This window comes from Triturus cristatus, chromosome 11, assembly GCF_964204655.1.
Source record: "Triturus cristatus chromosome 11, aTriCri1.1, whole genome shotgun sequence".
In the NCBI taxonomy this organism is placed as follows: Eukaryota; Metazoa; Chordata; class Amphibia; order Caudata; family Salamandridae; genus Triturus; species Triturus cristatus.
In genome coordinates this window covers 563217614-563233177 of record NC_140594.1, presented here as the reverse complement: position 1 = coordinate 563233177, position 15564 = coordinate 563217614, and the positions used below count along the sequence as shown (strand labels likewise).

The window sequence follows — 15564 nt, the reverse complement described above, 5'->3', positions numbered from 1 at the left end:
TTACTGTTTTATTTTTCAGCTCAGGGTCTTGTGGGGCGACGCTCCTCCGCTCAAGTGGCGGAGCCGCCCCTGCAAGTTCCGAAAGTTGGAGGTGAGACAATCCCACTTGCGATTCATCCTTTTAGCTTCTAATCTGCTGTCAGAGTTTTTAGAAAGTTTCTGGTACCCATAGCAGCTCATCTCTGCTGGGAAGGGATACTTTTTATCTATGTTTAGACACTTGGTGCACTCATACATTGAGAAAAGGAAAGTTTTACCCAGTATTTTGCATTTGTTTCAGGATGTGAAGTTGTCAGTAACCTTCCAGAAATCCCTCCAGAAATATTCTTCCTGCGATCCCATCTGGACTTTCAGTCTTGCGCAATAACATCAGAAGCCACAGGACCCAGACACTGGTCAAGTTATCTGAGGAATTATGATAATTACAGCCAAGAACTTTATACTTTTACTGGGCCTCAAGGCACCATATTTTCATGATGGCTTCATCTTGTATTGTCATGATTCAGATTCAGTACGAGAAACAACATCTTAATGGACATCATTTAGGGGAATTGGCCCAACATAAACTGCATTGCGAACAGAATTAGGTTGGCCCTGTCCTCGTGGCTGTGGTTTTCCAGCAGAAAGATTGTTATATCCTTTCTGCCATCAGCATTCTTCCCTGAAGGCCAGGGTATATGATGGGTCTCACTGTCTCTCAGAGGTCTTTTGAAACTATGGCGTTATAGTTGAACATAAACGTCCTGTAGCTGATAGAGGTACATCATACCATGAAGGTCTTCTGCCCACAGTTTATGGGAAAGAATGTACCAATGAAGACAGGCAATGCCTCTACAAGGATTTAGGTCCTCAAATAGTATGACACCCAGTCACTCATCCTCTCAAGAAAGACCCAAGTGTTATGAATGTGGATTTCCTGACATCAGATGTCCCTGACTGCTCAGCACCTGCTAGGATTTTAAAATGAGAGCAGATGGTCTAGGCAGATTAGTAAAGGATGGACAGAGTGTGTGCAAGAACAGGAATGGTGGATTTTATTTACTTTCTATGAGAATGAGAATCCTCCCACACAGAGTAATTCATATCAAGCAAACACAACAAATGCCACTGCTATGCCTCCAGCAAAGGTCTGTTTGGTTAGCATTTGTCACAAAATGGAGCAGAAACTTTATCTGTGCTTCCCACCCCCTGCCTCTCATCCATCAGCTTGTCTGCTGGTTGGGTCAGAATCTTACATCACAGCCGATCATCGCTCAAGAGGACAATGAGGCTCCAGTGATACTGGAGTTCAGACATTTGAACCTAAAAGGGAATGTAGAGCTACTCTACTAATGCCATTTATTGCCGCAATGGGCGAAGAGTCTGTTATGGTGTGCCCAGAATATGTTGCACCCTTTTATAAGCACAATCAGCAAGATACTTCCAAATCTGCTGTGTCTTGCAAGTGCATGACTGGAAAATTCATTGATTAGAGTGTGCCTGGAAGCAATATCATACTTCCAAAGAAACAAACTGAAGTGTCCTTTACTTCCAAACTGCTCAAGGATTTCCTCAAAGAGTGGTGGATCAAGGCGTCAGCATAATAATTGAATCTGGTTATCTTGACTAATACCTTCTCTGTTTGAACTGTTGCACAAGACGGAGCTCTACTCTTACTTGGCACACAGTTTTTTGAGAGCATTCGATCTTTGATCAGAGGGGTCAGTGGGATCCAGCGGCACTCACCAGTGCAATCATACAACAAGAAAGTGACTCTGAGAATCCATTCAAGATTCACATGAAGGTGGTCCCAGAATTACATTTGAACCATATGGTTTCCTTACCTGTTTTCTTCTGGCAAGCGATGTGTATGGCATAGAGAAACACACAAAATGCAAAACAGGCTTTAGGTTTTATATCAATTTGATAAAAGGACTGCCATTCATTGTCTTAGGACAGGCAGTTTCAAACAACATTGACTAGAAGACTAATAGAATGCATTATATTTATTTATGAAAAAGAAACACATGTCTACAGGCTGCTCATTCATTGAAGGACATTGTTTCATACTTTGCCTCCCTGGCAAGCACACCATTGGTGGAGATCTGCAAAAGGACCCAATGACGTCTTATTGCACCTTCTGTAAATAATGCTATGTGCCCATGGGCATTAATACAACCCAGTAAGACAAGTGGTCCTGAAACCATACTAAGTGCAGGGAATCGCTTTCTGTCAGGCCACAGATAAAAACTATTATATTTTCCATGTTTTGGGCCAGAGGATTTCCCACTTGATGTTGGGAAGCATTCCCATTGCATCTGAATCGATAAAATATAACAATGCGGACAAACAGCATTTATAGTTGAGAGGCTAGAGGTGAGTCACGTATTTCACTGTAGTAAGGCATTCATGTAAATTATAATATAGGAAACCATAAGTTGAGGTATGAGCATTGCAGGAGCGTAATAAGAACTACTATTGAGCTCAAAATTAGCATCATCAAAAATAACACTAACTTGCTCTTATTTTTAAGCAAGCTGACACAAAGTCAATGAATTTGGTTAATACAATGCAACGCTTATGATACATCAGATATAAAAGAAACAACACAACACAACATTACCTCTAACACTGAGTAGAGCAGAGTTGTTTCCTAACAAAATTAGCTCCCTATAGGCGTTTTGCGAGGTATTTCACAGTAAAGTGGTGGTATGCACATTACCACTGGGGAAACTTCCACTTTCTAGCTTCAGTGATTCCAAGCAAAAACTCAGAATAGGATTATCATCTAAAGTCAGTGCTACATTAAATGTGACTTGGTCAGCCAAAGACTGTCACTTCTTAAATATATTGACCCTTCACAAGTGTGTTTGCCCTAAATGGGGCTAGTCAGTGTGATTGAAATTACGTGCTTTAATGGTGTTGAATAACTAGGTATGTTATGTTATGTTAGTTGTAAAAAATTGCAAACCTCAATGAAATTTGGAAACAATATCCACTAAGATTTAATTAAAAGCATTAAGATTTTTGAAATTATACTTGTGGTGAAACAATAACTGAAATAGAGCATGCTTTCCAGTTGTATCCTTTGTTCATGATCTGAACTGTGATGTTTCTCTTGTAGGTTTATTGGTACGTGCTTCGCTCTCTTCTGGTACATATTTTCCCTGGCACACGTGGCACTCTTTGTCACCAGGTTCAGCTACAGCCAGGAGCTGCAGTCATTCGTGGGAGCACTCATCGTTGGCACCTACAATGTGGTGGTTGTGATAGTCCTCACCAAACTCTTAGTTGCAATGCTCCATAAAAGTTTTCAGCTGATAGCCGTAAGTATTTTGAGTGCTTTTACATCAAATTACACTATCTGATATGTTCTCCATATAATTTCTATATTGTATAATTAAAGGTATGTGCAAATAGAATTGTTATTAAATTTCAGTTGTGCTTGAGGTAGTGTGGTTTTGTTTTAGAGCAATGATATACTGGCATGGTGAAGCCTTTGTAGGTATTGATAGAATACCAAGACAGAAATTGGGTATTTCATTAGTGTATTTGTATTCCCATTCCTCAGTGGGGGTTGCTGATCAGGCATGGGTGAAATACATTAATTAAGGACATGGTATCACTATTCGATCTTGAGTAAATTTCAAAATGCTTTCACCCCTGCTTGGAACCCCCAGTAGAACAAGGAGAATTCTTAAAACCCTGTGCTGTCAGATTACTATTTACTAGACATATTAGCACGACTCCAACCACAGAAAGATCAAAGCTCATCTTCTAGGCTTGGGTCCTTTCTTGTCCTGCAACTCACTTGACGCAGGTATGGATGTGCCACATTCATGCACCTTCAAAAAATACAAGTGGGGCCCCTCAGGCACCTGCTCTGCTTTACCATTGTTCAATATGTATCTATACCTGCTTTTCAAACTGAGTGATCAGCACCATGTGTCAGTCTAAACCTATTTACATATATTTAAGTTTGTTGCATGCCAGTCAAATAGGCCACACACATATTAGCATTAATACTGAGATACATAGTTTATAAAGACATTAAAATTATATCCGCATCCAAATATCTTGTGCCAACTCTAAGCCTATTTAGTTGACACCAGGGGCTAGAGTTTGTAATATTTGCTGCAATGCAACGCAGCAAGACAACTTGATGCATTGTGTCAAATGCAGAGGGCAGGAATGTGCCATATTTACTTACATATGGCACGTTCCTGCTCTCTCTCCGCGCTGGCACACTAGTGACTGCAAACACAGGCACCCTTGCGCCATGGTGCTTTGGTGCCTGCGTTACAGACCGGTCCGTTTTTATGCAGGAAGGAACAACTTCTTACCCAAAGCAATACTCTGAGGTATTTTTGTCTTTATATGTGTGCTGCCAAAAGCAGCACACAAAGAAAGAGGGAAAAACGAGGAAAAATAAACATATTTCTCCTTGTTACGCCTCACCTGGGAAGACATAGCATTTTGACTCATTCCCAGATTTACTAGTGTTAGTAAATCTGAGAATGTGCCAGAAACCATGGGTGGATGCTTGGGAACACCCAGCACAGAGTAACGCAAGGCATCACCTTCTGTTTCCTTGCATTACTCCAGATTTACTATGCCACGCGTGGCTCTGTGTGACATAGTAAATCTGACTAAAGGGCTTGCATGCAACGGCAATGCAAGCCCTTAGTAAATCTGGGCCCATATGTACCACAAGCTGGTGTACAGACCCAAGAAAATCAACATCAATAAATATCTCAGTCATATCTTGCGTTGGATAAAACCCATCTGAATTTAAAACCCAATTGCCCTGGTCAGGAAAAACAGAAAGCTCCTTCACTTTATCTGGCCCAAGTCCACAGTTGCTACTCTATAATGGGTCCAGACAGGGAAAAACCTCTGAGTTATATTTTACACATGCCTATAATTTAGCCCCCTGGTATGTTACTGGAGCCATAAAGTGTCCCCCTTCAGTGTGATGATGTCAGTTCCCTTTTTACTACACCATTGATGCGTTCAGAAGCTCTCCATATCTCCTCAGAGTGTTGACATTATTGAAGATTTTTCTTGAAAAAATCTCAGTAAATTTCAGTTTTCCTTCAAAATGACGCAGCTTAAGCGGTCAGGATTCAAGCCTTGTTGGGACTGTGATGGACAGATGCCCATTACGGACTCTCACAACATCTGCCTGTGGTGCCTAGGATCTGACTATGACGTTGGTGCGTATGCGTTGTGTCAGAAGATGCACTCCAAAGCGCTCAAGGAACGAGAGCTCATGATGTTTGTGTCCAGAGCAAGAGAAGACCGACGTGGACACCAAGAGTCTTGACTAAGGTCGAAGAAACCAGAGTCCCCATCTTCATCAAAATCCTTCCATACAAAGCATAAGAAAAAGAAGTGGCACAAATTTCACCATGACCTTCTACTTTACCTCACCTCGTGTTAGATCAAGAACCAACCGAAGAACAAAAAGAGGATTTGGCACCTGCGGCTCCATCTGATGCAGTGCCTGTTCCAGATACTCAGTCGCCTGTGGACCTGTCTACACAGCTCCAGCCAGACAAACTCTACCCAGAGTTTCCAACACTAGGGACGGATCAGTATTATCTGCAGGGCCATGATCTCATCTGGAGCGCCGGCTGGCCCCACAGGTCTGATGACCTTCTCATTAGGAGGTTAGACAACGTTCTGACACTGTGCCCCTGTCATGCAAGTCCTGCCGTTGCTTCCTGTGTCATTACAAATCCAACCCCAACTCGAACTATGGCAGCAAGATCAATGCAGAGAGTGATGCCACATCTTTTGGTTATCCTGCATTCTTCTTCAGAGCCAGATGCCAACATCTTGCCAGGCGTCGCAGATTGGGCCACAGATACCGCCACTGGCACACCACATAATGTCACCAGTGCCCCACATAACACCACCATGCCAAAGACGACACCACTGGCACCTCAGCTGATGCCTCCGCAGCCATTATCTCCACCTCTGCTGGCACCATATCCGCCGGAGCGTTTCCCACTGATGCCACGCCACTGCAGAAGAGAGGCTCAGTTGCTATTAGAAGAAGGCAGACTTTCTTAGGAGACCCCTAAGAAGACCTCAATGCAGATGATGAAGGGAGTGGCTCATTAGAACCAGACTTTGTGAGTTTGAACGATGCCTCACTGGAGTGGGAGCTTTTGTCACTGATAGGCCTTCCTCCACTGGAAATTACCTACTAGCACACAGTAAACAGAGAGGGCATGTAAGACCTCCAGCTTCCATCCAAGGAGGTCAAATTCAACATCCTCACTGGGGTCCTGCATTCCACCTCTTACACAGCATAACCTTTACTTCCATTTAAAGAGACACTGACAAAGTCCATACTAGGCATATGGGAGAATCCAACAACTTCTGATGCAATCTCAAGACAGATTGCCCGTGATATAAGGCAGCTTCAGGAGAAACTAGCTTTTTATTAGCTACCCATCCCTGGAAAGCCTACTGGTGAAGGCCTCTTCTTTCTCTAAACTGACATCGGGCTCCTTTGCCTCTCAAAAGCTGATGGGGAATTGAAGAAACTAGAACAATTTGCCAGAAAATGTTTTCAGCAGGGAGCATGGGTTTCAAATCGATGAATATTACGTGCCTTCTTGGTTGAAATGTGCATGCTTTCTTAGAGTCTGCATATGTGGTCATCCAAACTCTTTCAGACAACCTGCGAACACACTTCACGTTATTTATTGGAGATGGTCATGCTGCTGTAAAGTAGGCCTGCGTATGGTGTGTTCAGTGGCAAGAGCCATGGGTACATTCATCTCCCTGTGTCATCATGCCTGTTCAGGATTTTCACTAGACTTACAGACCCAGCTATTGGACCTCCCGTTCAAATAGATATCAGCTCTTTGGTGCCAAGCTGAGTCTGCACTGGAGAAAATTAAGGACAGTAAAGCCACAGCCAGATCCCATGGTCTCCAGACGCAACCCAGAGGCTGCTGTCAGTTTTGGAATATTCATGGCTTCAGCAAGGGCTTTTCAATTTGAGGCTGTCAACAGTATGCAGCTCAACAACAGCAACAAAAGGTGGTGAACCCCTCTACAATCAATATAGAGGATAAGGCAAGGGCCAAACATGAGTTATCCTGCTCCCTCCCTCCTCCTCTTGTTCTACCTCCAAGACACTGCAGGGAAGCAGCCTTAGTTTTACTTTACCAGAACACCCACCACCCATTGGAGGACAAGCATCCTCCTTTGCACAAGCCTGGAAGGCCATCAATTCAGACTCTTGGGTCTTAAAGAAGGGGTATCCCTTACCCTTCCAACAAACACCCCCTCCTTTTCCTTCCTCTATACCATCTATGGGTCATCCAACAAGAGGTTACATACTTGATACGCAGGAGTGCAGTGGAATTGGTTCCAGAGCAGAACAGGTCAGGGGTACTACTCCCACTTCCTGGTCCCCAAAACTGATTGTGGCCTCCGGCTGATCCCAGACCTCATGATTCTGAACTGGTTCCTCAAAATGGAAAAGTTTAAAATGCTCTGAAAACAGAAGACCGGATAGTATCTGGCAACCTACAGGATGCATATTTCCACATCCCTATCCTGAAGTCACACAGGAAGTCAGGTATGAGCATTATCAGTTGGCGGTGCTACCATTTGGCCTCGCTTTCACTCCTTGAGTCTTCACGAAGGTGATGGTGGTGGTTGCAGCCCATCCCTGAAGAGCAGGAATCCCGGTATTCCCTTACTTGGACGACTGGCTTATCAAAGCCAACTCTTCAGAGATGGTGTCTCGCCACTTGCAGGTGACAACCACATTGCTGTTCGACCTGGGCTTTTCAATCAACACATCTAAATCTCACCTGGTGCCCTGTCAGTGCATCCAATTCATTGGGGCAGTACTAGACACCACATCAGCCAAGCCTTACTTCCTCCCCAGAACGTTCAAGATATTCAGGAATGATTCCAATGTTTCAGAGTGCAACAATCAGTCCTGACAGTCTTATGCCTGTTCAGGCTGCTAGCTTCCTGCATTTTGTTGGTCACCCATGCACATTGGCTCATGAGGGCCCTCCAGTGGTCCTCCATACAACGGGGATCTCGAACGCAGTTTCAAAATTTCCTGCTTCACTATAGCGGATGTATGTTGATGTAGTGTGGAAGCAATCTTACATAAGGAAAGTCATTTCAACCTCTCCTTTTGATGAAAACAGTGATCATATATGCCTCCAGCCTAGGGTGGGGAGCCCATCTGGATAAACTGGAGATCAGAGGCCTCTCGTCTCCAGAAGAACAGATGTGCACATGGTGGAATTACAAGTTATAGCTAGCACTCAAGGCTTTCCTCCCTTCCATTTTTGGTCAGTCTGTCCAGATCTTGATGGGCAACACAACTGGGATGTGGTGCATCAACAAACTAGGGGGGGGCAGGGTTACATCTTCTCTGCCGAGAAGCTCTGCGGCTGTGGTCCTGGACTCAGGATTATCAGATCTGCTTAGTAAAAAATTACTTGGCCAGAGTGCTCAACATGCGAGCGGACAGTCTCAGTTGGCATTATCTTACCAATCACGAGTGGCGACTTCATCCAGAGATAGTCCAATACATTTTCCAGCTGTGAGGGACTCCTCAGATAGATCTCTTTCCACTCACAAGGACGCTTACTGCCTGAAGTTCTGTGCTGTCCAGTATCCAATGCAGGGAACACTGGCGGATGTATTTTGCTTGAGGTGGAACTTTCCATTTCACTACTCATTTCCTCTCATAGCCATGATTTTGCTCATTTGAGGAAGATTCGTCTTGACAGAGCCAAGTTGGAGTGGTGGATGTTATGTTATGTACAAGAAGACAGCCCACCAAATCAGTCTATTCAGGCAGATGGAGCAAATTTGTACCATAATGTTCTGATAACTCCATAGATCCTGTTCTGGTCGGTCGCTCTGACATTTTACCATTCCTTCTCTCGCTGTCCCAACAGGTTTGCAAGATGGGCACTGTTAAAGGTTATTTATCAGCTTTAACTGCCTTTCTGTTTGCCTGATCCCTCTTTAAAGCACTCATTGTTCTCAGATTTTTAAGGGGGCTCACTAACAAGTTTTGCTGTACTGCATTTATTATGCCTTAATTGGACCTCAACCTTTTTCTCACATTCCTTGTGTGTTCCCGTTTAATCTGTTACATAGTTGTCTTTTAAGGCTGCTAAGTTTTAAGATGGTCCTTCTGATGGCTATAATATCAGCCATACATTTTGGTGGGTTACAAGCCTTATCTGTGAAACCTTCATTTAGTTCTTTCTTTCCAGAAAATCTGGTATTGAGAACCAGTGCTGTCTTCCTACAAAAGATGGTTCTCCTTCTACCTACCCCAGTCCATTACCCTTCCAGGGTTCTGTCCGCCTCCACATCGAATGAAGGAGAAAGAAAGACTACAGGGTCTTGACCACAAGAGAGCGGTCAGCTTCTATGTGGACAGAACCTGTAAATTCATGCAGGACAACCAGCTTTTTATGGGACACACCTGAAAGATGACAGGCATTGTAGTGCAGAAGAAGATATTGTCAAGATAAATAATTCTGTGCATCAGGATCCGCTATACTATGGCGCACAATGAGCCACCATAAGGTATTTGTGCTCGTTCCACCAGAGCTAAGTCTTCCACTTGTACGCTGCTGAGAGGCGTGCCACACGCAGACATTTGCAAAGCGGTAGCCTGGGCTTCCACTCTACTCCATTGAAAATCATTATTGTTTGGTCTCTGAAGTGAGAAGGGAAAGTCCATTTGCTCGCTCAGTGGTTCAAGATTTATTAGTTTAAACGATCATGCACCCACCTTCTGGTGGGAAGACAGCTTCGGGTATCTATTCAAAAGGTGAGGTATCTTCAGGAAGAAGTATCAGAAGAAGTTACTTCATCAGTAACTCTCATTCTGATAGATACTATATCTACATGCTGATTCCTCATTGAAACACCCACCTCCCCGTTGCATGGCTGATTATACCACAGGTTCACTTCATGTGGTTTCTACATGCTAAGGAAACTACACCTACCTTATGGACATGTCATGCGGTTGCCTCGAAGGCATGTAAAAAAAATTAATGGTAACTGACGTCATCACGTCAACTGGGATGCTTTATGGCTTCATTGATGTCTCCAGGTATCGCGTGCAGCTCCGAGGTGGAGCCAGTGCCCGCTAAGGTGTCGGAGAGCTATTGAAGAGGTTCTGGATATAGACTGCTGTCTGGGATAATCAAAAGGTTTAGGAATCGGCTGGTAGATGTAGTATCAACCAGAAAGAGCATTACCAAAGATAAGTAACTTTTTCATCTGTTGCAGGTGGAGAAGTGTAGCTCACTGGTTAGAGGAGGCATACCCTGAAGCAGAGGTCAGACCCGGGACCAGGGTTCGATTCCTGACGCGGCAGGGTCTGGAGCCCAATTGTCCACGGACTCGATAATTCTCGCTTCGGTGCCTACTCTAAGCACGAGTTCACACTATGCAGCTCTGGGAAACAAGCTTGCTTAATCTCCACAACGGCCCCCCGCGGCGGGATGCCTGGCTTTCACCTTGGGGAATCCCAGTACGGGTTATCTCACAGGGAAAAACCAGGACGGGTTCCCAATGCAAGCGCCGAGATGCCCAAGGGTAATTTGAGCGCTATATAAGACTGCACATACATACATACATAAACGTGTGTGAATCCACAGTCAAAAAGATATGTGTGCCTAGGGTTAAAGTAAAATTAGCTTATAATATAAGCTCATTAGGCCTTACGCAAGGTCCAAGAAAGTTACAGCTGTTGTCTACCATCCCCAATGCATACTGAAGAAAATTCCCAGCATACCTGTGTCTAGTACTCCCTGCAGCCTGCACAGAAAAATATTCATCATTGTCCATTGCGCACTTTGGTTTCAGGTAGGCAAAGACTGGCCGCTGAAATATGTGTCATACTGTTCTGCTTGGGTTTTCGGAACCCGCTCAGCAGAGCCTCTCTAACCCAAACCAGAACGTTACCCCCTCCCTAGGGCCTATTTACACCTAAATAACCACATATATGTACCACCTAAGGACAGGGAATTCCTACTATATATACCAAGACCTACAAGTCACAGCCTCGCGGTCCCAAATGGACCCAGGACTTCCTGCCCAGACGGCAGCCACAGCCTCGCGGTCCCAAATGGACCCAGGACTTCCTGCCCAGACGGCAGCCACAGCCTCGCGGTCCCAAACGGACCCAGGACTTCCTGCCCAGACGGCAGCCACAGCCTCGCGGTCCCAAACGGACCCAGGACTTCCTGCCCAGACGGCAGCCACAGACTTCCTGCCCAGACGGCAGTCACAGCCTCGCGGTCCCAAATGGACCCAGGACTTCCTGCCCAGACGGCAGCCTTAGCACGAGTTCATCCTATAATTACCACGACATCAGTGTTACTATATATCAGATCACACAAAGACAGCTAGTTGAGCACAACTTGTTCCCCAGTTCGAAGGGCTCCTTTCTCCCTTATTCAGTTACCACCTACCTGATCAGGATTAACATCTGTTCATGTTAAGTCACAGCTGACTAGAAGAATAGGTTACCCTCTTACACAAGAACACGTAGCGCATATTGCTTTACTACAAACTGAATACTTTATTTAGTTATTACATGCACACTCACGGAACATAATACATAACCTGCAAAGAAAAGTGAAAGATTAAGTTGTACACTCTAATAGTAAGGGGTTGACATCACCTTGGTCGTATGTAGCCTGCACTCAATGGTCATCTAGGTTCCCTTCTCGTCTGCGCCTCGGCTTCGCCTGGAAGTCACACCTCCGCAATCACGGGTTTACTCCCGTCTCCCTCTCCGAGTCACTGGGACCTCTTCCTCATCGGCTACTCTCTTCTCTTTGGAATATCTATCTCTCGGTTTTTCTCCACCTCCAAGTTTGTCATCTGTCTTCCCTGGAATAAGTAGCAGCTTTACTACTAACGGCCAGGTGCCGCCCATGGACAAGAAGCAAGTGCCAGTATCTGCCTCAAACTTTTACTAATATAGACGTGCATTTCCTCATGGAAAATTCCAGCCCGTAACCTGCCGCCCACCAAATTCTTGTACCTCCCCGTGCCAAGGACACGTTCCCAGCCGCCCGGCCTGATGTAGTGTCTTCGGCATGAAGAAAAATACAATCCTTCGATAAGGGCCGGCCTGAACCGGTTCTCTCCAAGCGAATAACACCTCCTAACTAAAACACTGCCTATGACCTAGAAACATCCCGAGCTGCCAGAGCAGGAGGAAAGATGGAGTCTCTCCCGTTTAAGGCCTACCAGGCCTGAATTCAGCACGGCTCCATGAAATACCCTCACTACAGAACAGATTACCCCTAATGCTAACGAATCTATCCCCTAGGATATATATATGCAAACCCTGATCTATGGGGAAGAACACAGGATCATGTCGAAGTGCCTAATAAATAGGCTCTATACACTACTCTAACCCTTAGACTTGAATGGAAAGAGACTGAAGTCACCTAAATCACCCTTCAACACAATAAGACCGGAAAGATCGAGCAGTACATTTCACCCTTGACTTCAGTCTATTATACATTCATTAAATGGAGCTAACATCTGTGGAAGAATAATATGAAACAAAGCTAACTGATCTATGTCTAGTACCAAGTGTGCAGAATTGAAATAATGAAGGAATACACTGAATAAAGCAACAGATAGAAATCAAAACAGCAACAGCAATCAAAATACCACCTAATATTTGGCGTAGCGCGTATATATCAGGTAACCAATTAAAGAGCCAGTCAAATCAGCCCTGGTCAATGTGTTTTCTAACTTCTTCTGTTAAGTCACGCAACTTGTCGATGTGAGCACGAATGGATTGTGTATGGTCAGACAAGTTAAAACAACAGAGACCTTCGAAGTCCGAGCAATCATGTCCATGTTTAAGCAAAAGATAATCAATGGCTGCTCTATTTTGCAAAATGGCCCTACGTTCACCCTGGGCATCCAATAGCATGTCAGACAAAATTGTAGAAGTATGATTAATAGATTTCACCATCCAGCAGGCCATTTTCCCAATAGATTTGGCATTATAAACCGCCAAAGCAGGAACACCAATAATTGAAACAGCTAAGCTAAGGTATTCAGACTTAGAATATAAATGCAAAGATGGGTCACAATCCTCCTGTAACATTACAGTATCTCGAAGCACACGAGAGTTGGCATTCGGGTGCGATGCAAACATCAACAAACTGAGTCTCGTAATGGCACAAGGGCCTCCGGAAATGTATGCAGGGACAAATGGCCAGGAAGTATTACCACATGAGAAAAGCCATCCGGCAGGTAGTAACATCGTGCGATAGTGACTGGGGGTAACTACCAAACTATTACAAGTCATATTGTTCTGAACTGAAACACATGTGGTCGGTGTCCTTTGAAAGCACAAAGTCCGTTCGTGAGCGGTAAATGAAGTGGCGCCTTTTAGTTTGAGGCGTAGACATTCAGAGATCGCACTAGGATTACACGTAAGAAAGAAGCACAAATCACCTTGTGTGATATTATAAGTAAGTATTTGGGACTGGATGGGGGTTTGCTCGTTCGGCAATTCAATACATAGGGGGCAATATACATGGGTAGCAAAATCACCCAGGAGAATATTGGGACGGGCCTTCGAGACATTAAAAATATGAATTAAAGTTTCCAATGAGGCGGGGACAGCAACCAGGCAGGTCGCCAGAATGTCATGGACAGATCTCATCGGTGTCAAACAGAAGTGAGGGGCGTCAGTCACCCTTTTGGCAAGTGCGGTCCAAAAGTTCGATGATGAATCCCATGCAGCGAAGGAACGCAACACTCGGGTTCCCAGTTCATCCCGGGTTGATAGGATCCCTCCTTTCTCGTCGTACCAGTCCGAAAACAGTCCGGCTCCGACACATCCTGCAGCAACAATCCAAAGAATGATCTGAAAGAGAACCAAATACAGGCATTAATCATTCTCGTAAATAACATTTATCAGCCGGGACCGCTTCCCAGCTATCTTTCCCTGGTCTCATAACCAAAATGGTATTATCCTGACCGGTGGCAATGACCTCTGCTTGTTCAGGGGGATTCTTAGGCGACTGCACCCAAACTCTGGCCCCAGGATTATCCGTGGAGCCAAAACCTTTCTGGCCACGTATAGTTAGCAACGTTGGAGCAGTGCCTTTCATTAATACACCACTGAAAACAGGCATTATGAGTAATTGAGCCACTCGGTCAGTGCGATGTATCAGTAAGTCAATCTCACTGCTATTCAGCAGGAGCACCTTAATCTCTCCCTGATAATCACTGTCGATAATTCCTCCAAGCACCTGAATGCCTTTTACAGCCAGCCCCGATCTAGGGGCGATCAATCCGAAATTTCCAGGTGGTATCTGAACACCAACACCTGTCTCTATGATGACTCGATCTCTACTTTTTATAACAATGTCATCCATAGCATGCAAGTCTAAACCTGCCGACCCTGGGGTCGCTCTACATGGAGCCAAAGCTCCGGGAGTAATTTCCCAATACATCACGGTTTCTCTGATTTCATTAGGCATAGCCTCAGCATTCGGGGGAAACAAACGCATGAGTGGAGATTCAGCATTTAAAAAAGGACGATTGTTCAAAATCAATAGTGCTTGGGGCAAAAAGTCTCGCCAATTTTTATACTTGTCATCCGTTAACTTACGCAGCTGGTCCTTTAGCAGGCCATTCAATCTCTCCACCAGGCCCGAGGCCTGTGGGTAGTAGGGGATATGGAATATCCATTCAATATTGTTTTCCGCACAGAACTCCTGTACCAATCTTCCACGAAAATGGGATGCATTATCAGATTGAATTTGGAATGGCACACCATAGTACATCATAATTAATTCTAATGTTTTAATGGTATTCAATTGGGTAGCTTGCTTACAGGGAAGGGCTACCAGCAGGCCACTGTATGTATCAACAATAGTGCAAACGGGGGAGGAGCCAAGATGGCGACCGGAGCAGACGCTTGAGCGCCCGGCTGCGTCGGCCCTTGGCCCCGGACTATTATCCTGATTCCTATCCTTGCCGATTCTCGAGGTGAAACGTGTGCGACGACGCGCTGTCCACGCCGCCGCTTCCCCGAAGTCTCAGCCCGCCCGGATGCCGGAGTTCTTGGTGCTTTTGTTCTCCGCCCTGGACCCCTGCTCCATTGTGGCCTTTGCCGGCCCCCTGGAAGCTCCGCAGTCCCCGGACCCGCTAGCGCAAACCCGAGCCCCGCGGTCCCGACCTCACCTAACACCACGGACTGTCGCCAGATGAGCCTGGGGAGGGACGGCCAGACACCTCCTGCACCCTGCGCCTGAAGGGCTGGGGCTGTAAGGTAAGCCCCGGTGAGGCGGGTCTCCTGCCCCGATCTGTGGACCGCGCTGTGGGAGGCTGCCGACCCCCTTCTTCTATTGCCTAATCGGCTGCAAAGAGAACCCAAGGGAAGGGAGGCGACTGTTGGTTTTCCCTGTTGCGGCGCAGACCTGAGGGGAACTGACTCCTTGCTACGACCCCCCCCCCCTGGCCATTGTACCGTCCGGCGGTAAAACATGGCGTTGTTTGCCTGCTCGCGGCTGGGGG

General features: G+C 45.5%; 1 protein-coding gene across 1 annotated transcript in view; it reads left to right on the top strand.

The window, feature by feature from the left end:
* TRPC1 (transient receptor potential cation channel subfamily C member 1) overlaps nt 1-15564 on the top strand; it is a 441909-nt gene that overhangs the window by 393149 nt on the left and 33196 nt on the right. Inside the window, exon 11 of the mRNA XM_085633605.1 lies at nt 3104-3305. Coding sequence (XP_085489731.1) covers nt 3104-3305 — 202 coding nt within the window. The remainder of the gene's footprint in view (nt 1-3103; nt 3306-15564) is intronic.